The following is a 20,879-nucleotide window of genomic DNA, read 5'->3' on the forward strand; positions in this document are numbered from 1 at the left end:
AACCCAAACCATTCTGTAATTCTATGATCTTTCCAAGTCAGACTCATGTAATTCCGATGCAGTCCTAGTATCAAAGAGGAGACAAGATGAAGTGCATGCCCTCTTTGTTTCAGTCCTCAAGGAGCAATTGTTTCAAAGTCTCTGCCAAAGCCCTGTTTCCTTTGTCAAAGTTCACAATCTGAAAGTGTTCAGCACATACTATTAGAGGACACCTGTTAATAGTTTGCAGAGTTTCATAGATTTGATACGTTTCTCATGTTTCTAATTGTGGATGCAGTATGTGAATTGAAGTCCTTGTTGTGTTCTTAATTTGGTAAAAGGTGCATGATTTTTCATAAAACCTGCACGGATTGAATGCTTTTTCTGCAACAGCAACAGTTTTTTAAACTGAAGGCCAAGTGTAAAATGTTAATAAATAACAGTGAGCATAGCCATGATGCCGCAATATAGAACATATGTTTCAGCAAAGGAAAAAGACTGCTGTGAGGGGTGGAGTGTCTTTAATGGCAGTAATATTTCTTCAGCAGCACAGTGTTTGATTTGACTCTCATTTCTGGGCTTCCTGTCCCTCTGCTATTGAGAGGAGCAGAGTTTTGGTATACCTTTATTACTGTCCTCCCATGTGCAGCAGCCAGGTAACACAGATTTTTTTTACATTTAAGATGATTCAGTTTAATTTTTCACTGGGAAATGACAGTCAGAAGTGAGAGTCCTGCAAGTTCACCAAACTACAGTCCAGTCACATCCCAGCCTCATCCAATACACAGGTAGGCCTTGTGCTGAAACCTCTGCCCCACCTGGTTTCTGAAATCCCGATCTGGATTTCACTTTGAGAATCCAGAGTTTTTAATGTCTGGGATATCGCAAATAGGAATAGACTGGAAGATTTTGATACTATCCGCCAGTAAGGTGAAAGCATCATGCTTTGGCTACTTACAGGGATCAGTGTAACTTGAAAGAATATGAGTATACCTATTTAGTTATGGTTCCATGGTGCATGAAGTCATGGTTCTCTGTCAGAGTAGTTCTCCATGGATAAGGCTGAAGAGGATCTGCCCTTGTGGGACTTCTTGACTTCTCGTAATCTCTACAGTGGACGACAAAAGTAATACAGGAAAATTGCTTAGACTGTGGTGTAAAATGCACTTGGAAAAATGCAAAGCAGATGGAACTGACCTCTTGCACTGCAGCTTTTATAGTCATTGCACACCCTGAACAACAAAAGAAGCTACTCAACTCTTGCTTTTTAATTGAGTTTTCAACAGGAATTAGAAGGTGCATGAAAGCTGTTTGGGAGCATTGAAAAACATTCAACTGATACTCTATAGATACAAAATGGTTACCTTGTGATGTACATATGATAGGTGCTAATTTGGTTTGGTTGTTCAGGGTTTTTTCTTTTTGTTCTGGCAGGGTGAGAAAGGAGATCTGGGAGAAATAGGTTACCCGGGAGACTCTGGTCTTCCAGGACCACAGGTAACTAAAAGAACTTCTCAATAGTCAGGGTGTTTGCTGTGTCAGTCTTGATCTTTTGTTTTTCTTTTGGAATGTTTTGTTTACTTCAAGTAATGAATGTTATGAATAACATTCTTTCTTGGAAATTCTCCTCTGTAACCCTGAGGAATTAAATGTGGCAATTTTCTCTTTTGCTTTAAGTGGGTGCATCTTCTAGTGAAATGAAAAAAAGGAAATGAAAAAAAGGAAAGTGAATAGCAGAAATGAGTAATTTAACCAACACCTCTCTAGCTTATGGGATATTACCAGTCAGATATCTTCAAACTGAATTAATTGGAAATTGTTAGCAAGAAGTATGGAAAATCTATTGCATTCTTGAAGGTACTGTATTTCCAGGGTGCATTAAAATGATGAAAATTATATACTGATTGGCAAAACCAGTGAGGAAAGATTTGTGTTTTAAAAATTTGCTTGTTGGAGTAATTTTGAAGACAATTATAGTGATAGGCTGCTTACAGCACCTTCCGGTTTAAAAATGCTCTTAGATGCTCTAAACATACTCTTAACTTTAAGTTTTAAGATACAGGCATCTGGAGAAAGTGTGCCTAGTTGATAGTGGGTTGCTTATGACTTCCTTGGTATCCTAGATGCTGCAGCGGCTCTCTGAATGCGGCCCTCAGGCAGTGACTTTCTGAGCTGCTTCACACAGGCAAATCCTTACAACCAAACAGCCAGAAGTTTCACACATGCATTAAGGCTTGTGAAACAGGCATTTGGATTCTGGTTATTGCAGCAATCTAATCTTCACTGAAAGGCTATCAACATTGAATTGACTTTTTTCAATGGCTTTTTTACATCAGGGCCCAAGAGGACTAGAAGGGATCAAAGGACCTCCAGGACCACAAGGCGTGCCAGGACCTCTGGTTAGCTTTAAATAATATTTTTCTGCTGTATGCGTTAGGACTTTTCATTCTTGCTGTTGATATTATTCTTATAAAGAGTTTTTTTAAAACTTGAAGAAACTGAGGATTTTTCAGTATAGTATAGTATAAGGAGATATATAGAGATATATATATATATTTACAGTATAGTATAAGGAAACTGATTTGCAGCCCCGTATGATAAAATAACAGCCTTGAAAATAAGTTTAGATGGGTGAATAGGAGGGGATCTTAAGTGTTACCAAGGTTTTGTGTGATTGCACTGAAAAGCCTTAGCTCTAGATGCCACTCTCAGTTCTATAGTATCAGGACTAACAGCATGGCTTGCAGTATGTATAAATGTAGCGGTACAGTGCTGTGGTTCAGGGCAAATGAGCTGTTGATTTCTTCATTGTGCACCTTTTAACTGATACTTATAATTACAGGCTAGTCTGGGTGCCCCAGGTTCACCTGGCTCTGTTGGGAAGTTAGGTGCAAGAGGACCAAAGGTAAGAATTTTTAAGATACTAATTGCAGCAGTCTAACAGTATCTTTCATTCAAGAATCTGACTGAAGAAGCATGGACTAACACTTGTGTTGTTCTTACGGAACATGTGAAGAATCTTAAGTTTTATAGTCAATTTTAGATTGCATAGGAAGGCAAGTGATGTGTTAAAGGTAATCTTACAGGTGTCAGAACTATACTTTTCAGTGTTGCCATGACCGCTGTTCTAATTGCTGGGTGTGGTTCTCAGTGGGGCTTGGCTTCTCATAAAATGTAGTAGGGATAAAGCAGTGCTGGCCCTTGAGCTTGTCTTATGATTCCTAGAATCTGTCCAATATATTGAAAATGCATACCAGTTAATCATAGAATATCTCAAGTTGGAAGGGACCCATGAGGATCATCAATTCCAACTCCCTGCTCCTTGCAGGACTACCTAAAACTAAATAATTTGGCTAAGAGCATTGTTCAGACACTCCTTGAACTCTGACAGGCTCAGTGCCATGACCACTTCCCTGGGGACCCTGCTCCAGTGACAGACCACCCTTTCAGTGAAGAACCTTTTCCTAATGTCCAACTTCCCAGCTCAATGAAGCATAGCTGCTTATTTTAACCTTTTTGTTCTAAAGATTCCTAACAAGTTCAAGCAACCTTGACTGTTACAATGTCTTATACAGGAATTAATATGTTGAGAACTGAATGAACGTGGAGTTAAACAGAAAGGCTTATAGCAATAGGTGGCCCACTTTATGGTTCACTTACAATCAATGTTATCCCTTACTTTCATTGATGTGTGTTGATACGGGAGAATTACTTTAATAAACATAACTCATTTTAGGTGTTGTTGCATCTTTCAATCTAAAAGGCATAAGTAATACCAGCTAGCTAAGCCTTTCAGTCTCTTTGAAAGGGTTACTACCTTCAGTATATGACATCCAGTGACAGAGAGGTATCAGGAGGTCAGAGCACTACTATGAAAAGAGTCTCTGTGTGAAAACATACAGTGAAACAAGTGGCAAAAATTGGGAAGAGTCACAGGAATTTAATCCATCATTCCTTTTTCTCAGTCTGGTTTTGTGATGGGGTTCTTATTAGAAGAAAGTTCATTAAGAAAGTGAAAACCAAAAAAAAGAAACTGAAGAAAAGAAAACATGTAAGAGGTCTGAACAGCCTGCCTGAGAAATATCGTCTATCAACAGATGCTTCAGGCTGGTAGAATTCCAGGCTATGTCCTGCTACCATTAATATAAATTTTTCCAGAAAACACTCTTTTCACTGATAATTCTGTATAACAATGGGAGTTTTACTGAACAAAGGCCTTTGGGGTTTAGCTGTATGAATGCCTAGCATATTCTGATTTGCCAAGTACTTTCCAGTTCCGCTGCAAGGAGCCTTCCATGAAACGTGGTGTGTAATGGAATGCTTTCAACCAGCATTAAGTAGTCTATAAAATGTATAAGCACACTTCAGTCTAGCAGACAAGTTTACACTTCAGAAAGAAGAATTCTCCTCAATGAGCCAAACTACTACCTTTTATGTTTCAATTATAACAGGGTGAACCTGGTGACCCTGGAGTGAAGGGCCCAGTGGGACCAGCTGGACTGAGAGGCATGCCTGTGAGTCTGTCTGCCCTAGCTCAGGGCCCCTGTGGTTTAATATGCATCCAGCTGAATCAGTATAGTTCATTCCCTTCTATTTTCTCTATTTCACATTTGGTGTTCAGTTTCCTTATGGACACCAGATTACTTAGGGCTAGAGAGATTATCTTTCCCTCGCTTTCTTTCAGAATATGCTAGAGGTAGGGCACGCAGTGGAAAGGAACTGTGGCCTTAATCCTTGCTTTTTCTCTACAGATTTTTCCACCATTTTCTACTGTTTTTAGACTGTGTTGTGATAGCTTGCCCTACTTCACCAGTCTTAACAGGCTGAGCGACTCATTGTAATGTGATGTCTTTATTCTGAAATGGAATTGGATGTAGATCTAAATCCTCTACTAAAAACTAACTTGTGGTATATTCAACCTATGCAGGGCAAGGGTGGCAGAGATGCCTATGGTTCTGAAGGAAGCAAAGGAGCAAAGGTGAGTGCTTAGAGTCAGGGTGTCTCCGTCTCCGTTCTGCAGCATCAAATAAAACATGACCATCCATATCAATTTAAAAGAAATGCAAGACATGGCCACAGTGCATTTCTGAGGTTCAGGAAGAGGCTCAGGCTTCCCATAACCATTCTTGTGATAAATTCTTCAATAGGATATTCTTTTGAGAACCACTCTGTCTTATTCTTTCCCTTTATGTGTGTATGTGTTTATATGGATATGGAGGATTGTATTTCTTGGAGTACACAGTGCTTTCTCCCCCAGTTCAGTCTGCTTGACTAGCCACTTTTGCTGCAAGTATTGCTGGGCCAGCCTTTATTTTTTCTTTCAGAGGAGGGATTCCTGGACTACCAAGGTGAGGGTGATACTCTCCAAACATCCTCATTGTTTTAATGTGAAATATTCTTCCTTGTGCTTCTATAGCCAGCAGTAAGATCTGAGGATTCACATCTGGATTGTTACATATTTAGAAATTCTTATCATTCCCTTCACAGCCCTGCAAAAAATAGTAGTGAAATGCCTGCTTCTCTAAAAACACACAAGAATCCAGCTAAAATAAAAAGTATGCGGAAAGGATATGGTCACAATCATGGCACCAATGGGTCAGTCTATGAGCAGAGTGGTCAGGATGTTGGAAACAGCTGCAGTCCGCCCTTCAAAGAGTTTGTGTATTGTTACAGTACTAATTCTTTCCAATTGCTTGTGAAACAGAAGTGGTCCAATGGATCTCACTGGAGGCCAATCTGTTTCACTCTCACTTTTTGTGGGAGAAGCAGAATGCTGCAGAAAAGATATGAAAAGCTTCCCAGGAGTCTCTCCAACTGATGTACTCCCTTTTCTAAAATAGCTTTTTATTAAAATGGCTTTTGATGTTTCTTACTATCTAATCTCTTTCTTACCTTCTTAGCCCCAACACTTTCCTTTGATGGAGAGTTTCACAGGTTACACATACGTTATATGCAAGACTAGTTGTTTTAATCTCTTGGAATCTCCCATATGTTCATTTTAGGGAAAATCCTCTTTGTTACAAGAAATGAGGAAAAAAGTTTCTGCTAAATCTTCTTGTCATTATTCGTTGTGTTAAAGGATTGACTTAAAACCCTTCTTATACAATGACATGTCTGCCCGAGGTTTGTCAGGACTTGAATTAAAAATATTAATAAAACCAAACAAAAAAAAACCCAGTTCACCCCAGAATAGTGGTCCGGGAAGAGTTGGTTTCCCCTGACAGCTGAGAGAACAGCCTTTAATATAGGTTTTACTTAAGGCTGCTATTAGTTATGAAGGTTCACAGTCATGTTACACTTTCTTAGGTGTAATGTGGGGCCTATGTGTATGTAATTTTCTGGAAATTGTATGATAAAGTCATATGATGTTTGGCAAGCGTGTCCAGTTTCATGGAGGGAACTTCTAAAACAAGGACATAAGTAGTGTGAATTCTGATAGTTGTCAAGGAAAGATGCACTTCAATTCTGATTGGTCTTTGTGAGAGTTTCCATATTTCTTGTATGTGAGCAAAGAACACACCAAAACCTGAAGTAACTGAAAACAGTTGATGAAGTGACTTCTAATACACCAACAAAATATTATGGTATCACTGTTCAGTATGGAGGGTACAGCATTTTGAAACTGCGTTCAAACACTGAGTTCTGAATGTTACAATTGCTGAACATGAATTCCACTATATGTCATTAGAAAACAAATAAGTTTTTGTAAAACACTTATTTGAGAAATGGAATACTCTTGAAATTTCAGAAGTTGTTGGAAATTTGTAAAATGGTCTTCCTTTAGATGAACAAGGTGTTAATCTATAATGGTGTCATTTGAGACCATAGTAGTAGCCACTGTTACTTGATTGGGATGGAATGCTGAGAATAATTTTGAAATTGTTTTTGCTTTAAAGACATCAAACACTTAGCAGATCACAAAGTTCTAGATTCTTATGAAGCCTTTGCTCTTTGTTTTGGCAGGGAGAATCTGGATTCATAGGATATCCTGGTCTGGAGGTATGATTAAATGGGCATGTTTGCTTTCTTTATGTCTTGTTTTACATCATTCTTGTTTGGAAGTGGTTATATGTCTTTCGGTCTCTTCTCTTCTCCTTTCTTAAAAGTTAAGGATTTCATTATTTTTCAGGGAGAAGATGGAGACCCAGGCATTCCAGGAGCTGAAGGACCCAAAGGAGTTAGGGGTAGAAGAGTAAGAATTAGAAATCTATTAACTCTATGAAGAATTCTAGAAGTAAAGCCCTTATATCTTAAGTGCTTCCTCACCAAATTTTTTTAAAATTGTCTCCCACTCCGATCTTTTATTGCCATATCCTGGGCAAGTGGTCTTGAGAGAATGCAGGTCTAAATCTTTAGAGATGTTAGTTGCTAATAATTCTTAGGGGTAGTAGTATATCTTTTGCGAATGCAGGGTCCAACTCACAATAGTATTAGAGTTTTTTCTCTGCTGAAATTCTGCACCTGTGTGTGCAATTATAAAGAATAAAACTTGTGTTTCTCTTTTTAGGGTAATGCTGGCACACCAGGTTCCCTGGGAGATCCAGGGGACCAGGGGCCATCAGGAGCTATGGTAATATATCTTTATTTTAAAAAAATGACTCTTAGATTGCTTTTAAACTTGATGTTAGATTAATGGAATATTTAATAATGTTTAATGGAGTAAACTATGCTTAATCAGCCTGGCAGTTGTATAGAGTTATGTCTTGCCTGTGGATGTATGTGCACAAGAGCACCTGCAGTTGGAAATGGAACTGCAATGATACAATGCAGGGCAGAATTTCTTCCGCAGTATTTGGTGTTGTCTGTAGGCTGGGTAAATATCTAATTAAAGAAGAAGAGAGTGCTAAAATGTAGAACTGGATTGTTCTGCTGAAAGCTAATTTATTTCTTCATTTAAAAAGAACAGCCATTTAAAAGCAGACTTGAAATTACAGGCACATACTTAAAGCTTAAATTGACTGTAAGCTGTTAATCCTTATATATAAATAGATGTTTTGATGTACTTTTCTAGTGTCTGTGATCTGCATTTTATACAACAAAAATTTTTATTCTCTATCTAAGCAGGGGAAAGGATTGTGGATTTCAGTAGGATTTAGGACTAACATTGTAGTTAGGAAGATGTCTCTATCTTTATCTTGCAGCAGTACTGCAAATTAGCTCAGTAGTGAACAGAAACAATCTCTACTGTTGTTTTCTTGTTAAATTTTCTTAAGCTTGCTCCTTTAGTTTGAATGTGGAATGTTATTGATAACAGTATCTTTACCTGTATAACATGGCTCATGGCATACATGCAAATTAGAAAACAATATGGGGTTTTTTTTTGGGGGGGGTGTTGTTTTTTTTTTTTTGTCAGTAAGCTGTGCTGGTCAATGAATGTACCTGGCCCACTTTATTGTATGGTGCTGGGCACAAGAATAGCCAAGAGTGCCAACTGGAATGCATTGCCTTGCCTGCTGCTCGGCTCTCACATACATTGCAGATAGACAGCCCTTGTGTGCTGATGAGCCAGATAGCTGTTGGCCTTGCCAATCCACGGTCCAGGAAGTCTTCAGGGAGATTTCAAGCTCAAGATCCTCCTCTTGAGTTAGAGAAGTGAGAGTGGATCTTGGGAGGTCTGGGCTTGGTGGGATTGCTGTAGTAGCACTGCATCAGTGAAATGGGGAAGTGGGAACTCTGTGGGGAGTGGAAGAGATAAGCATGCAGGAAGAGGTACAGGTAGTAGGCAGGGCTAGCCAAAACAGGCCTGTTTTATCCATCCTTCCTAATCTGATGGCATGATTATCCATATGGGTCAAGTCTGCACAGCTCAGTCACCACCCTTAAGCTGCTGCAAGTGCCATTCGTTGGGCCTTAGGCAATTCACAGTTAACTGTTGCTGAATAGTACCAAAGAAGAACTGGGACCTGCTGGGAAACATAAGAAGATACAGGCATGGAATAGCTGTGATGGTGCTAGCAGCAAGACAGCAAAGGGGATGAGGAAGGTAGCTCAGGCAGGAAATGGAGGAATGGAAAGTTAACTGGAGGGGGAAGGAAGAAATCTGGAGTTGGGTGTAATTTGGGGACATAAGGAAGTGTATGATACTGGTAAATTGTAGTGTTACGAAAGAGAGAGACTAAGGTAAAGATTATGGGATGTGGAGTTCAGATTTTTATGGTGCGTCTCACTGCAGATCCTGTAAGGGAAAAATTTCAGTAGTGTTGCTACACATCTGAATTGCACACATGATGAAAACTCTCAAGCTTCCTTGAAGAAAAGTTCTTTTCCCTGTATTTTATTGCTATTATGAAGGTTAAACAATACTTTTATTTTTAATAAAGGTGCTTGGAATCCTGGCATTTGCCCACAGCTCCCAAGAAGGGTGCAGAGTAGCCAAAGCTAGTGGCCAAAGCCAAAGCTATTACTGGTCGAGCAGTCGTAATATATGTATGGTCTGCAGGACCTCTTGAGTTAGAACTGTGGAGATTGTACCCTGCAAGAGGAGAGGACAAGCCTGTTACACACCAGATGTTGAAAATGATGTAAGGTGTAGATAACTGAACCACAGCACAGAAATTGCTGTTTAGAAAAGAAATCTCATTCTGGATTATACTGGTCCTAAGGGGCAACAAGTGTTGAAAGTTTATAAAGATGTTAAGGAAAATGGACTGAGCTTTGAAAAGTAGTCTGCAACTCTGGGATAGATTCACAGGAATCCATGCTGGTAACTGATGTCTCCTCAAATTTCAAATTCACAAATGGTTGTCAGGGAGACACCTGCATCTGTATGCCTGCATTTTCTTTGGGCTACAGGGTAATAGATGGAAATATGGTATCAAGGTCTGATTTTCTGGACATGTGTTGGTTTGTTTCAGGGTGCCAAGGGACCAATGGGCACCATTTTAATGCAGGTAAGTAATCACCTTAGAGCTAACCGCCTACTGCATGAAATTAACTGTTTTAGTCTTCTATTTATGAGCACTGACTGCAATGAGCACAATTAGCTGTTATAAAACAGGTAATCAGCTGTTCAAATACTTGTCACAGTGCAGTGAGTTCTTCAGTTCTGCAAATAAAGAAGGAATGAGAAACAATTATTCATACGGATTAACACCAAGTCCAAACTTTTACAAACTGTGGGACTGTTAATATTCCTTTATCTGTTTCTTCATTCACACCAGTTTACACACCAGCTCAGGTTTATGGTTACTTTCCATCCTCTTGTAAAGGAAGGCATTTCCTCAGCAGCAGCTATTTTCACTGGGAATAGCAGGGCAGGATTTCTTCAGAATCCCAATCCCATGTAAAATGAACGCTGCTGAGTAAAGGCTCCATCTAACCCTTGCATGGATACCTACCTGCAGGCAATGCTATTGCAGATGTGTTCTATGTCCAGATGGGGTCCTCTCCTCCTTCATGGACCTCTGTCTTCCTGTGTGAGTTGCTGTTGAAATGCCTGTTCTCCTATGAAAGTGCTCTTGCCTGTCTCCTGGATCAGATGATTACACAAAATAAAAGAATAAACAAATGGTTGCTTAATAAATGCTACATAAAGCATGATTAAATGCCAACAGAGCATGTCTAAAAAAACCCCTGTAGTTTCTACACCAGGGGTAGAGCCCCCGTAGCACTGAAATAGAAACTGGAATGTCTGATTCTGGATTTACCGTAGTGAGAGTCAGCTCAGAAGCTGGGATATGACCTTCAGCTCAAAGCAATAGTAAGATTGCCAGTCTGGGATAGTCTGGGATTTGCCATTAACTGATTTTTTGTTTTGCTCCTGCAGCCTTGTGAACTTGTGAATTTTACACGAAAAAACTGCCGTAAGTAGGGAGCCGCATGGTTTTTTACCTCTGATTCCACCTATTCACTCTTCTTAAATAGAATATTCTCTGTTGGAAACCGTTTAGAGAGGCAGTTTGTATCTGGGTTCAGCTTGATGGTGATTGGTAGTTAACTGTGAGGAGTTTCCAGCAGGTGTATGAAACAGACTTAGGCTTTTTGCTCATTTTCCCTATCTTAATTACAAAACCTGTAACAAATGTCTCTTTGCCTCATTTAAGATTAAAGTAATTCTTTGGCATTGTGCCAATCCCCTTTGGGGAAATTCTCTGAGACAAGACAGTATTTGTATTTTACTTGCCCTCCACGTTTGGTGTGTTCATTCTCTCTCAGACTTGTGTGCTCAGCAGAACCCGGAACAATTTCTTTTAATTCTCATCCGGTAAAATGGCACTATTTTTGAGGCATCTCTCACTGGCATATGCTGTCAGTTGTTTGAGCTTTGGATCAGGCTTTTTTGTGAAAGCAAGTGAATATGTTGGTATTTAATTGAATATGAGTACAAAGTAAATTTGCTCTCCATCTCTTCATTCCAGCTTGCTCATCAGGTAAGCCCATCTGGCCTCTGCATGTCTGGTCTTTTACAGACTTGAAGAAAAAACTAACAGTGTTTGAGTTGTGGAAAGGTGCTCACACAAATTTTTTATTTCAATACACAGACACATGTCCAGTTTATCCAACTGAAGTGGTGTTTGCCTTCGATATGTCTGAAGATGTTACACCAGCTGCATTTGAAAGAATGAGGAACATTGTTATGTTATTGCTGAAAACCATTAAGATTAGTGAAAGCAATTGCCCAACAGGTGCTCGTGTCTCCATAGTTTCTTTCAATACAAATATGCGCTACCTCATCCGATTCTCGGAATTCCAAAAAAGCCACTTGCTGCTACAAGCAGTCCAGAGAATACCGCTAGAAAGATCGACTGGAAAACGTAATATTGGGGCAGCCATGAGATTTGTTGCAAGAAATGTCTTCAAACGTGTTCGTCAGGGCATCCTCACAAGGAAAGTTGCCCTCTTTTTTGCCCATGGTCCATCGCAGGATGATGTTGCCATCAGCACAGCTGTACTTGAGTTGAGTGCCTTGGATATCACTCCAGTGGTTATTGCCTTCAGTGAAGTGCCAAATGTCAGACATGCCTTCTCAGTAAGTAGATAGACTATGGAAAATTGAGTCAGTCATCTGCTTGCTTGGTATCTACTATTATCTGAGTAAAGCATTCTCTCACGCCAGTAAGTTCTACAGGAACTCTCCAATCCCTTATTAGAAAGTGGTATATTAAAGCTTACTGTTTTAACAGAGAAACAGTGATTCACTTGACCATAATGATCACCATCTGACCTCTTTCTGCACATCAGTTATTTATGACTTGTGCTTTTAGGCCAAATCACAGAATTTCAATAACATTGTGTTAATTTAATTTGGTTACCTATGCCATTTCTCTTCTGTGTTGTGACATGTACTAACCACTTAATTAACAAACTGGCCCTAGTTTCTAGAAAAAAAAGTAGTAGAAGGCTTCAAGTGCACCATTTTTTTTTTTTTTCAAAAGAAAATTAAATTCAGCAAAGCCCCTTTTGATAGCTGTATTGCCACTAGTACAGGAGAAAATTAACAACTTTTCTCTTAGAATATGACTTAATATAAAAAGATAGTAAACAGAAATAAGCAATCCATTTTAGCAGGTACCAAAGGAAAACAATTCTACGATTCTTTAAGGCTTCATAATATGGATTCCATGGTCTCTTGCTTTTCAATTCATTTTTATATCATCTGTGCTCAGTTTTAACTTTTTTGGAAATAAAATACCATCTAGCTGCTGTTTCTTCAAAACTATCCTTGTAGAAGGAAACTATGTTTACATACACATGACAGAAAGTGCAAAATGTGGCATCTAAGTTCTGATCTAGTAGCATCAAATCAGCCCTTTAATCTTTGTATTTATTATCATGCAGCCTCATATCTATTAGTCAATTCACATGTTTGGCTCGCTGAATGTTAATTTAGCAGAATGAAAAATTTCTGCTGGCATATGAGAAGGAAGTTTAGAGTTTATTTACTGGGTTGCTCTACAGGATGAACAGGAGCAAGCAGCAGTATTCTGTTTACTTAGTATAAGCAGATTATGAATCTGAATGCATATGATGACATCTGGTATTTACAAAGGTGCCAACTTTCCATAAATCAGTTTCCAGAGTAGAAAAATTTTTAAAGGCTGCTTAGCAGGGGGAAAGGCAAAAAATTCACTGTCCAGCTCTCTTTTATGGTTACACTGATGGGAAGGCAACCGGCCTCACCACCACCATCCAAGAAAATGCAACCTCCCTTTTTTTTTTTTCAGATGGACTTCTGCCCTTGCAGTTGAGATGCTGTTTGATCTTCATGATCCTACCAGCCTGTAGCCACAGAAACTTACTGGCTTTGGTTAGTTTGTTTTAGGAGTCTCAGTCTGGAGACTGAAACAGTCATTGCCAATTCTAACTCCTTTGAAGAGATCTATCTGTAACATCATTTATAGACATTAATCAGATGTTAATTGTGTTGTGTATAACACACACAAAGCTTAATTTTAATGCAAAGAAGTAATTATTTTTTTCCTCAGCATTTTAGCTTATCCTTATATATGGTTCATTTCCTGCAATATTATGGTATTTTTACAGCCATTTTTATTTATCTTAGTCCACAAGGAAATGTTTTTTCCCTTGAATCACATTTGGATGTTGTTGGGTCAGTCAAATTGTAGGATGTTGTTGGAGCTTCTTCAGGGTTCCTCAGACATTTCTGTAGTCAAATCTGCTGGGGAAGATTGTCTTTCTTCAGCTGATCATGGTCAACACATAGGTTGTTCCAATGCTAGAATTTTCTGAGGACAGCATTTTCTCTTCCAAGAAAACATCTTCACTGTGGAGAACTTATTTTTGTCCCAGAAAGAGTTGAGATAGGAGATCCTGCCCTTTTCTCTGTAGCATACTACTCAGAAAAGAAAAAAAGTGATAGCCCTTAATTGGCACACACACACACACAAAAAATGTATATATGTATATAACAAAAAATCAGTATCTTTTACCTATCTTTTTAATGTTACTTTTTTGTCTGCTTTAAAACATAGGTTGATGATACTAGAAGATTTCAATTATTTGTTTGGGAAAGACAACAGGATGAAAGTTTGGAGAGCATCACATACTGTACTCTTTGCTTTGGTAAGATATTTTACAAATTCCAGCTGTTGTATTGATCTTTTTACCCTTTCAGTAAGAAATCCTATCGATTTTATTTTGCAGTGTGGTGTTGGGGAATTTTTATGGTACGCCTTAAACACATTTGTGCTTAAATATATTAAAAAAAGTTAACAAACAATGCATTGGTCAGAGTCCTACTGCCATAAGTGTTTCTACAAAGAGTCAACAGAAATGCATTAAGAGCTGATTCCTTACATACACGTGCACCAGCACTGATCGCATGAGTGGCAGCGTGCGATGACTCACCCTAGCTCTGCGGCCCAAAGGTGGCCCCCCCAAGGGCTCACATTCTAAAATGGCTACAAGACAGTGCTGTGGCTGTTTCTTGTCACCACCAAGAGAAACCACTCCCTTAGAGGGAGTTCTTCTGTCTCTGGCATTCTTGCTTCCAGTCAGTTTAACCCCACCTGCAATTGGACCTTCTCGCCCTCCATGCCAGATCATTCCTTGGTTACAGATTACCGCTGCTGAGAAGTTCACAGTTTGAATTTCCTCTTCAGTGGATAGTAAGAATTAGATTCTCAAAACCACAAAAGCTGTTTAATTAGTTGCTGTATCAGCCACGTGAAATGAGTTATTGTTTGGCATTTCCTTTTTAACAGAAATGCACTTAAGAGAGCTTTATGATTCTCAGCAACCAGGGTTGTTTACTGTAAATTCTACATTGTGAGGAGGAGAGAAGATACTAGTTGATAATATTTCAGAATGCTGAACAATGGTCTGAGATCAAAAATAGAATTTTTTCCAGTGTATTTTACAGTGTTTAGATTTTGACAGAAGAAAATTTCTCAAGGGAGCTCTTATCTGTTAAGTTGTACCTTGTGAACATTTTTTACTTTCATGCATGAATAATTTCCTATGTTATCTCAAAACCTTGCTCAGCAAGACTCATCTGTTGTTCCTTACTAGAACAACAAGATTTCAAGTTGCCAAACTGATTTTATTTTTCAAAATCAAAATTTAAGTAAAATAGATTAATAGGATGGTGCAAAATAATTTTAAAAAGTATTGCTTTTGTTGTATTGTGAAATAGTTTGCTGCCTATTGACTCTTCCTCTCTAGATAAATGTAAACCAAGCACCAACTGTGAGGTACCCTTTTCTCCCCCTCTTCTAATGGATATGGATATCACTTACATCATGGACAGCTCTCGCAGCATCAGCAGTGAAGAGTTTCAGAGAGCCAAAGACTTCGTGAGCAACATGCTAGATCAATTTGTTGTTTCCTCGCAGCCAAATGAATCGTATGGAGGCATCAGAGTGGCATTGGTGCAGCAGGCTCCCAGGGGCTTCCTGCCTGACAGAAACCAGACCCCTGTGGCCTTGGAGTTTGATCTAGTCACATACAGCAATAAAGATTTGATGAAGAAGCATATTCAAGAGTCTGTTCACCAACTGGAAGGGCCATCAGCCATTGCTTCTGCCCTACAGTGGACAGTTGAAAATGTATTCTTTAAAGCCCCCAGACAAAGAAAACACAGGGTCATATTCACAATAGTTGGAAGCAAAACAAGCGCATGGGACAGAGAGAAGCTGAGAGAGATTTCACTTGGAGCCAAGTGCCAAGGATTCACCTTGTTCACTCTTGCCCTTGGCACTGATGTGAGCGATGATCAGCTGATGGAGCTGTCAAGCTCCCCCACAGACCAGCACTTACTGACATTGGGCAGGGTTTCAATGCCTCAAATGGTATACGCTCAGAGGTTTAGCCGGGCATTTCTGAATCTTCTACAACGTAAGTAGCACATGATGGCATTTACTGAAGTTATGGAAAGAAAGAGAAATGCTGTATAGAAAAAGGTAGTCAGTGTATATGCACTATCATTCAGTTTCTAGTCATAATTTAGCTAGCCAGTTTTTCATCTTTAGTTTGCCGCAGATGCTGGACACTGATTGAAGTGCAAGTAGTGACAGAACAGCATTATATTCTAATGGTGCCTTAGGCCAAAGTCTTAAGTAGTTTTTTCCCCGTAAGTTTGAATTTAATGTGTGGCTTTGATGAGGCCACTTTCACTAAAGAAACCCCATTCTTCAGCTAAGAGAACACAGTTATATTCCTGATTTAGGCCTACATTTCTCCTCTGATGATTGTCAGATCCAGATCTACTAAGCTGTTTATGTCTGTTTGGGCTTTGGGGCAGATACAGGTTTAAACATTTAGCAGATTTGTCATTAACTTCTCTTTACTGCAGTTATTCCTCCTCTGTAGAATAAAGAACTTTCCTTTTCAAGATACATTTATGCAGATTAGCAGGTCTTAGATGCTTTGAAATACAAACAAGAGAATATCAAGAAAGAAATCATTGATTTTAAATTCTCATCGGAAGCATTTACTTAGAGATGTCAAATTCTCTATAGAAGGATAAATAGTGTGTTACAGAGCAAGACAAAAGTATAAAAGGTTGGTTCAGGAGTCATTCTCATCTAGCTTATCTCTAATATATTTTCATTTTCCTGGACATAGTGCCAGTCACTCTAGATATGGTTTGCTACCTATTGAGAGATGCAAACTCCAGTTCACAACAATAAAATCATGTAGTGTTTGTTATTAAACATACTGGGGTTTGGAGGACTTTCAAATTCACCTGTGGTATCTGTGCTTTCCCCACAGAAGAAACGAACAGTTATCCTTCACCTGAACTTCAAGAAGAGTGTGAAGACTTAGATCAGGGAGACACACAACAGCAAGTGTCTATGATTGAAAGGTTTGGAATTGCCAGTTGAGCTTTTCTAGTGTGTATCTCTGAACATAAGTTTTCTCCCTTTGGGTTAGTAGTTCAAAGTAGCTTTAACAGAAACAGTATAAGGATCAATTTTTTTTTTTTTTTACAGGGTTCAGAAGGAATGAACCAGTTGCATTTTTCAAGGCCATACTGGTGCTTAAATACTTCAGGTTTTTTCCCCTCTCCTTGGAAAGGATGCCTTTCCCTGGAACTGATGAAACTGGTTACAGTCATGGTTTAGAAAGCATTGAAAGAGCTGAAAGTAGACTCCTGGAGAATATTAAAGAGATCATCACAGAACCTGTATATACAATGCCAGAAAGAAATCAGATATGATTATGAGGAGAATGAGTATTTTGCAGAGGAAGATGCTGGAGAAGAAAAGCCACAGGAGTATGAAGAAGCGCACGAGAAGAACAAGGCAAACTTAGAGGCAACAGTAGAAACTAGAGCTACCTGTAGTGACTAGGGTATGATTTTAAAATATGAAAATCTTTTTTAATCCAGTAAAAAGACTCTAGAATGTGAAGGGCTCTGCTGAATATTTACACAGTATGAAGCATTTCCATTAATTACATTTTCCGAAGTGTTTTGTCACCATATGTTTGTATTAAGTCCAAATCTATACAGTAAGAATTTGTAATTAAAGGCTGAACTGCAGGTGTCATTATGACTTTAGCTTTGATTTGTAACTTTTTGTAATAATAAAATATAAAGTTCTAATCCCCTTTACTAAAACAGTTGATTGTTTTAAATCCCCAAGTTGCACTATAATTACTGGATTACTCCTGCTGCTAACTTAGCTTGATGTGGAGGAACTAAATATATCTCTGCTACAGTCTGTTTCTGTAGGAAAATAGGATCTCTTAGCAGAGGTATCCTATCAAAATAGATATTCTTCATGGTTTTTACTTTGCTTCCTAATTACGCATTTTTCTTTGCAGACTTGCCATTTGATACAATAGGTATGGGAAACTGATTGTGAGATAATTTATCACCAACGTTCTTTTAACACTGTTGAATGTTTTATTGTTTAGACTATAACTGGGGAGAATTTCTGCGAAAAAAATGTGATGTTGTCTGCATGCGGTAGGTCATGTCTACAGCTGCCATCCCTTTGTTTTTCATCTCTCTGCACTCAAAAATGATTCTAGGAATGTCTGTTAGCCCCATCCCTGATGAGAAAGGAACAATGCTTTTGCAAAACGGTTTTAATGTTGGATTTTTAATTAAGAGCAAATATACCTCTGGGAATGCCATACATCCACAGTGCATGACAGACATGCTCAGCACAGATGGAATTGGTTCTGTTGCCTAACTGCATGTGTACAATCTTGAATCAGTGCTCCCATTGAACAGTTCATGAACTCTGTGGTCACACAGAGAATTGAGTAGGATGAAGATAGGTTAGTGTTTATACTTCACAAATAAAGGATTTCCTATAAGGAAGTAGTCAGGGTCATTGCACTGATGTGAGCAGTGACCTAAGCTGCTTATGGGAGACATATGAACTGCTATTCCCAATCTTGACTTGTAATCAGTAACCTAGCAGTTTACTTCCAAAAACATGTAGCACAGTTCCTGAACTTGCCTTTTGAGAGATGTGCTATATATTGATCTATGGCTTGAGATTATTGTTTTTCAGTTGATTAGGAGGAGAAGGTTATGTCCTTTCAAATCTTTAGGTTGCATAGCATTATCAGTATTTTGCTTTAGTTTTCAGTGCTTCCCCTTGGATGTCGTACAGATACCAAAGTCTAGAGCTGCTCTTCTGGATTCATTTCAGTAACTCGGAATTTACTTTGGAAAAAGCTGATTAGATCTGTACTTACTGGATACCAGATTGCTACAAAGTATGCTACTCTCACTTACTTTGGGGCTAATTTATGCAATTTAGATCTATATTATTCCAGGATTTGGCTAAGAGACTGTAATGGATAATTTAACCATCTATGTATGTTCATCTATGAAATTTTACTAATGGATACCAGTATAACAAGTTGGAATCAAGAAGAGGGACATTCTGAAAAGCTTTATTTACCTTGTCCCTATAGACCAGTTATAATCATTTAACAATAATTTTAGTAAGAAATCCATGTTGGAAGACTAAAGACCTTTTAGCATTCCTCCTGCTTATGCCACTGAAAATCTAATTGGTTTAGACATTTTCTGATTAAATCAATCATAAGAAGAGAGGCTTCAGACCACTCTAGCACTGTGGGTTTGTGGATGAATACTCTATGAATCTTTGTAAGACCTTGAACACTGACTACCTCTGTCATCTGCCAGTTTGCAAAGAATGTTACTTTTCCCTGAAATTAACAATGCTGAGAAGGATGTTTCTTCCTTTCATTAAATCTGTCTCTTATTTCCCTTTTCCAGAGGCATGTGACCTTGTTCAAGATAGTGGAGAATGTCAGAATTATGTCCTGAAGTGGTACGATGACAAAGAGCAGAAAATGTGTGGTCAGTTCTGGTACGGGGGCTATGGAGGCAGTAAAAACAGATTTGAAACACAAGAAGAATGTGGATTCTTGTGTATAGAGTCTTCCTAGTGCAGATACTCTCAAATTACTTTAATTCTTCAGTTATACTACCAGGGTGATGGGAAAAAGGAATTGAAAGAGAAAGGTTTACGTAGCCACTTGGCTCCTCCATTTCAGTTGAAAGAAATACTTGATTGTGAAGTTACTAGATAGTAACTTAATAGTGAAAATAAAATCAAAAGTATTTATCAATTGATCTGATATAACATATTGAGTGCTGAGAAACTTCTTTAGTCAACATTGTGTTGTTTAAAAGGGATAAAAGTATTGAAACTTGATTTTCTTCCATAAACACCAAAATGTGCTCTTTCAAAATGTACTGAATAAATAAAACAACACATTAGAGATTTTAATGAAATAACATTGGATGCAAGACACTAGTGTCAAACGCTTTTGATACATTTAGTTGCATTTATCCTGCTTATAGAAAATACCACAAAGCATTTAACTCTCAAATGTCATAAACTTACTAGAATTTACTTCACTTTGATTTAGAGGATTTTCTACCATAGAATCATTCTTGGCTTCTTAATTCTTTTCTGAATAATCCAACGTGTGAATAAAAACAACCATTCTCAAATATTTCACTTCTGCTATTAGCTGTTAAAACAAATAGAAGTGTATTCTCATAGTGTGGCATCTCATACGTAAATAAGCATTGGTCCATTTCTCTTGTTACCAAAGGTTAGACAACTGTATTCATTTTCAAACGTTAGATTTTTGTGGTTGCTTTTGAGGGAAAGAAAAAATCCCGAGGATACATTCTGATTAAAGATAATAAATGCAGTGCCCTGCAGAAGGGTGGAACTTAGCTGAGCATTCACGTTCTGCTGACTTACCCAAACTCTACTGTTGCCCATTTTATATCTGTAGAAGTCATGGTGCATCTAACTTTGCCACCTCGGGCCACTATTTGTAGAGATGGCTGTACTCACCTCGAATTTTCTTCCCTGTATTTGTCTACAAAAGGATAGAGAAAATATCTCTAATAAGTTTTCATGGAGTGCTGGCCAGGAGATCCTCAACAAACTTTTAAGGAACATATATGAACTTGGTTTTCCAGAGTCTGTTGCTTTTGGCTCACCCAGAGGGAATCTACTGTGAACAGTGACTGAACAGACCGGACTCTTGGTGATGCTCTGCCAGCCTCAGGACTACAATAATGCTGAGCAACTCAATGCTAAAGGTGACAGAGCCACCGTTAGCTCAGCTGAGGAAGGGTCAAAATGTCTCATGGGTTACTGCTACTGACCCAAACTCTGAGTTGGGGACAGGTGAGTTTATGAAGCCATTAGTCTTTCACCTTTGGATTTTCTTGCAAGTGACAGAATGGGACTGCCATGGAGTGGGAAATACTCCACTCTCTTCTGATCTTTTTCTACATTTGTGACTGGGAAATCATACTTAAGGAGGGCACTTGCTGTCTGTTTGGTGGCTAGAGCTGGTCTATTCATTTTGTGAAGCAATAAATTGAACCTGGGTTTGATTTTTACTGCAATATGTATGATGTTTTTAAATCTGAGTTTTCAATATCTATATTTGTAAAATGCTGTTGTCTGTCTAATAGCTGT

At 38.5% G+C, this 20,879-nt stretch overlaps 1 protein-coding gene across 1 annotated transcript in view; it reads left to right on the forward strand.

Annotated features, from left to right (window-relative positions):
• COL6A6 (collagen type VI alpha 6 chain) overlaps positions 1–19,491 on the forward strand; it is a 43,492-nt gene extending 24,001 nt beyond the window's left edge. The window contains 18 exon segments of the mRNA XM_056338660.1: positions 1,414–1,476; positions 2,316–2,378; positions 2,822–2,884; positions 4,431–4,493; positions 4,907–4,957; positions 6,943–6,978; positions 7,109–7,171; positions 7,487–7,549; positions 9,834–9,869; positions 10,745–10,781; positions 11,337–11,348; positions 11,460–11,947; positions 13,911–14,001; positions 15,103–15,774; positions 16,651–16,744; positions 16,957–17,080; positions 17,082–17,232; positions 19,145–19,491. Coding sequence (XP_056194635.1) covers positions 1,414–1,476; positions 2,316–2,378; positions 2,822–2,884; positions 4,431–4,493; positions 4,907–4,957; positions 6,943–6,978; positions 7,109–7,171; positions 7,487–7,549; positions 9,834–9,869; positions 10,745–10,781; positions 11,337–11,348; positions 11,460–11,947; positions 13,911–14,001; positions 15,103–15,774; positions 16,651–16,744; positions 16,957–17,080; positions 17,082–17,232; positions 19,145–19,317 — 2,343 coding nt within the window. The 3' untranslated portion in view covers positions 19,318–19,491.
• The last annotated feature ends 1,388 nt before the right edge of the window (positions 19,492–20,879 follow it).

Source organism: Falco biarmicus, chromosome 4 (genome assembly GCF_023638135.1).
Source record: "Falco biarmicus isolate bFalBia1 chromosome 4, bFalBia1.pri, whole genome shotgun sequence".
Classification (NCBI taxonomy): Eukaryota; Metazoa; Chordata; class Aves; order Falconiformes; family Falconidae; genus Falco; species Falco biarmicus.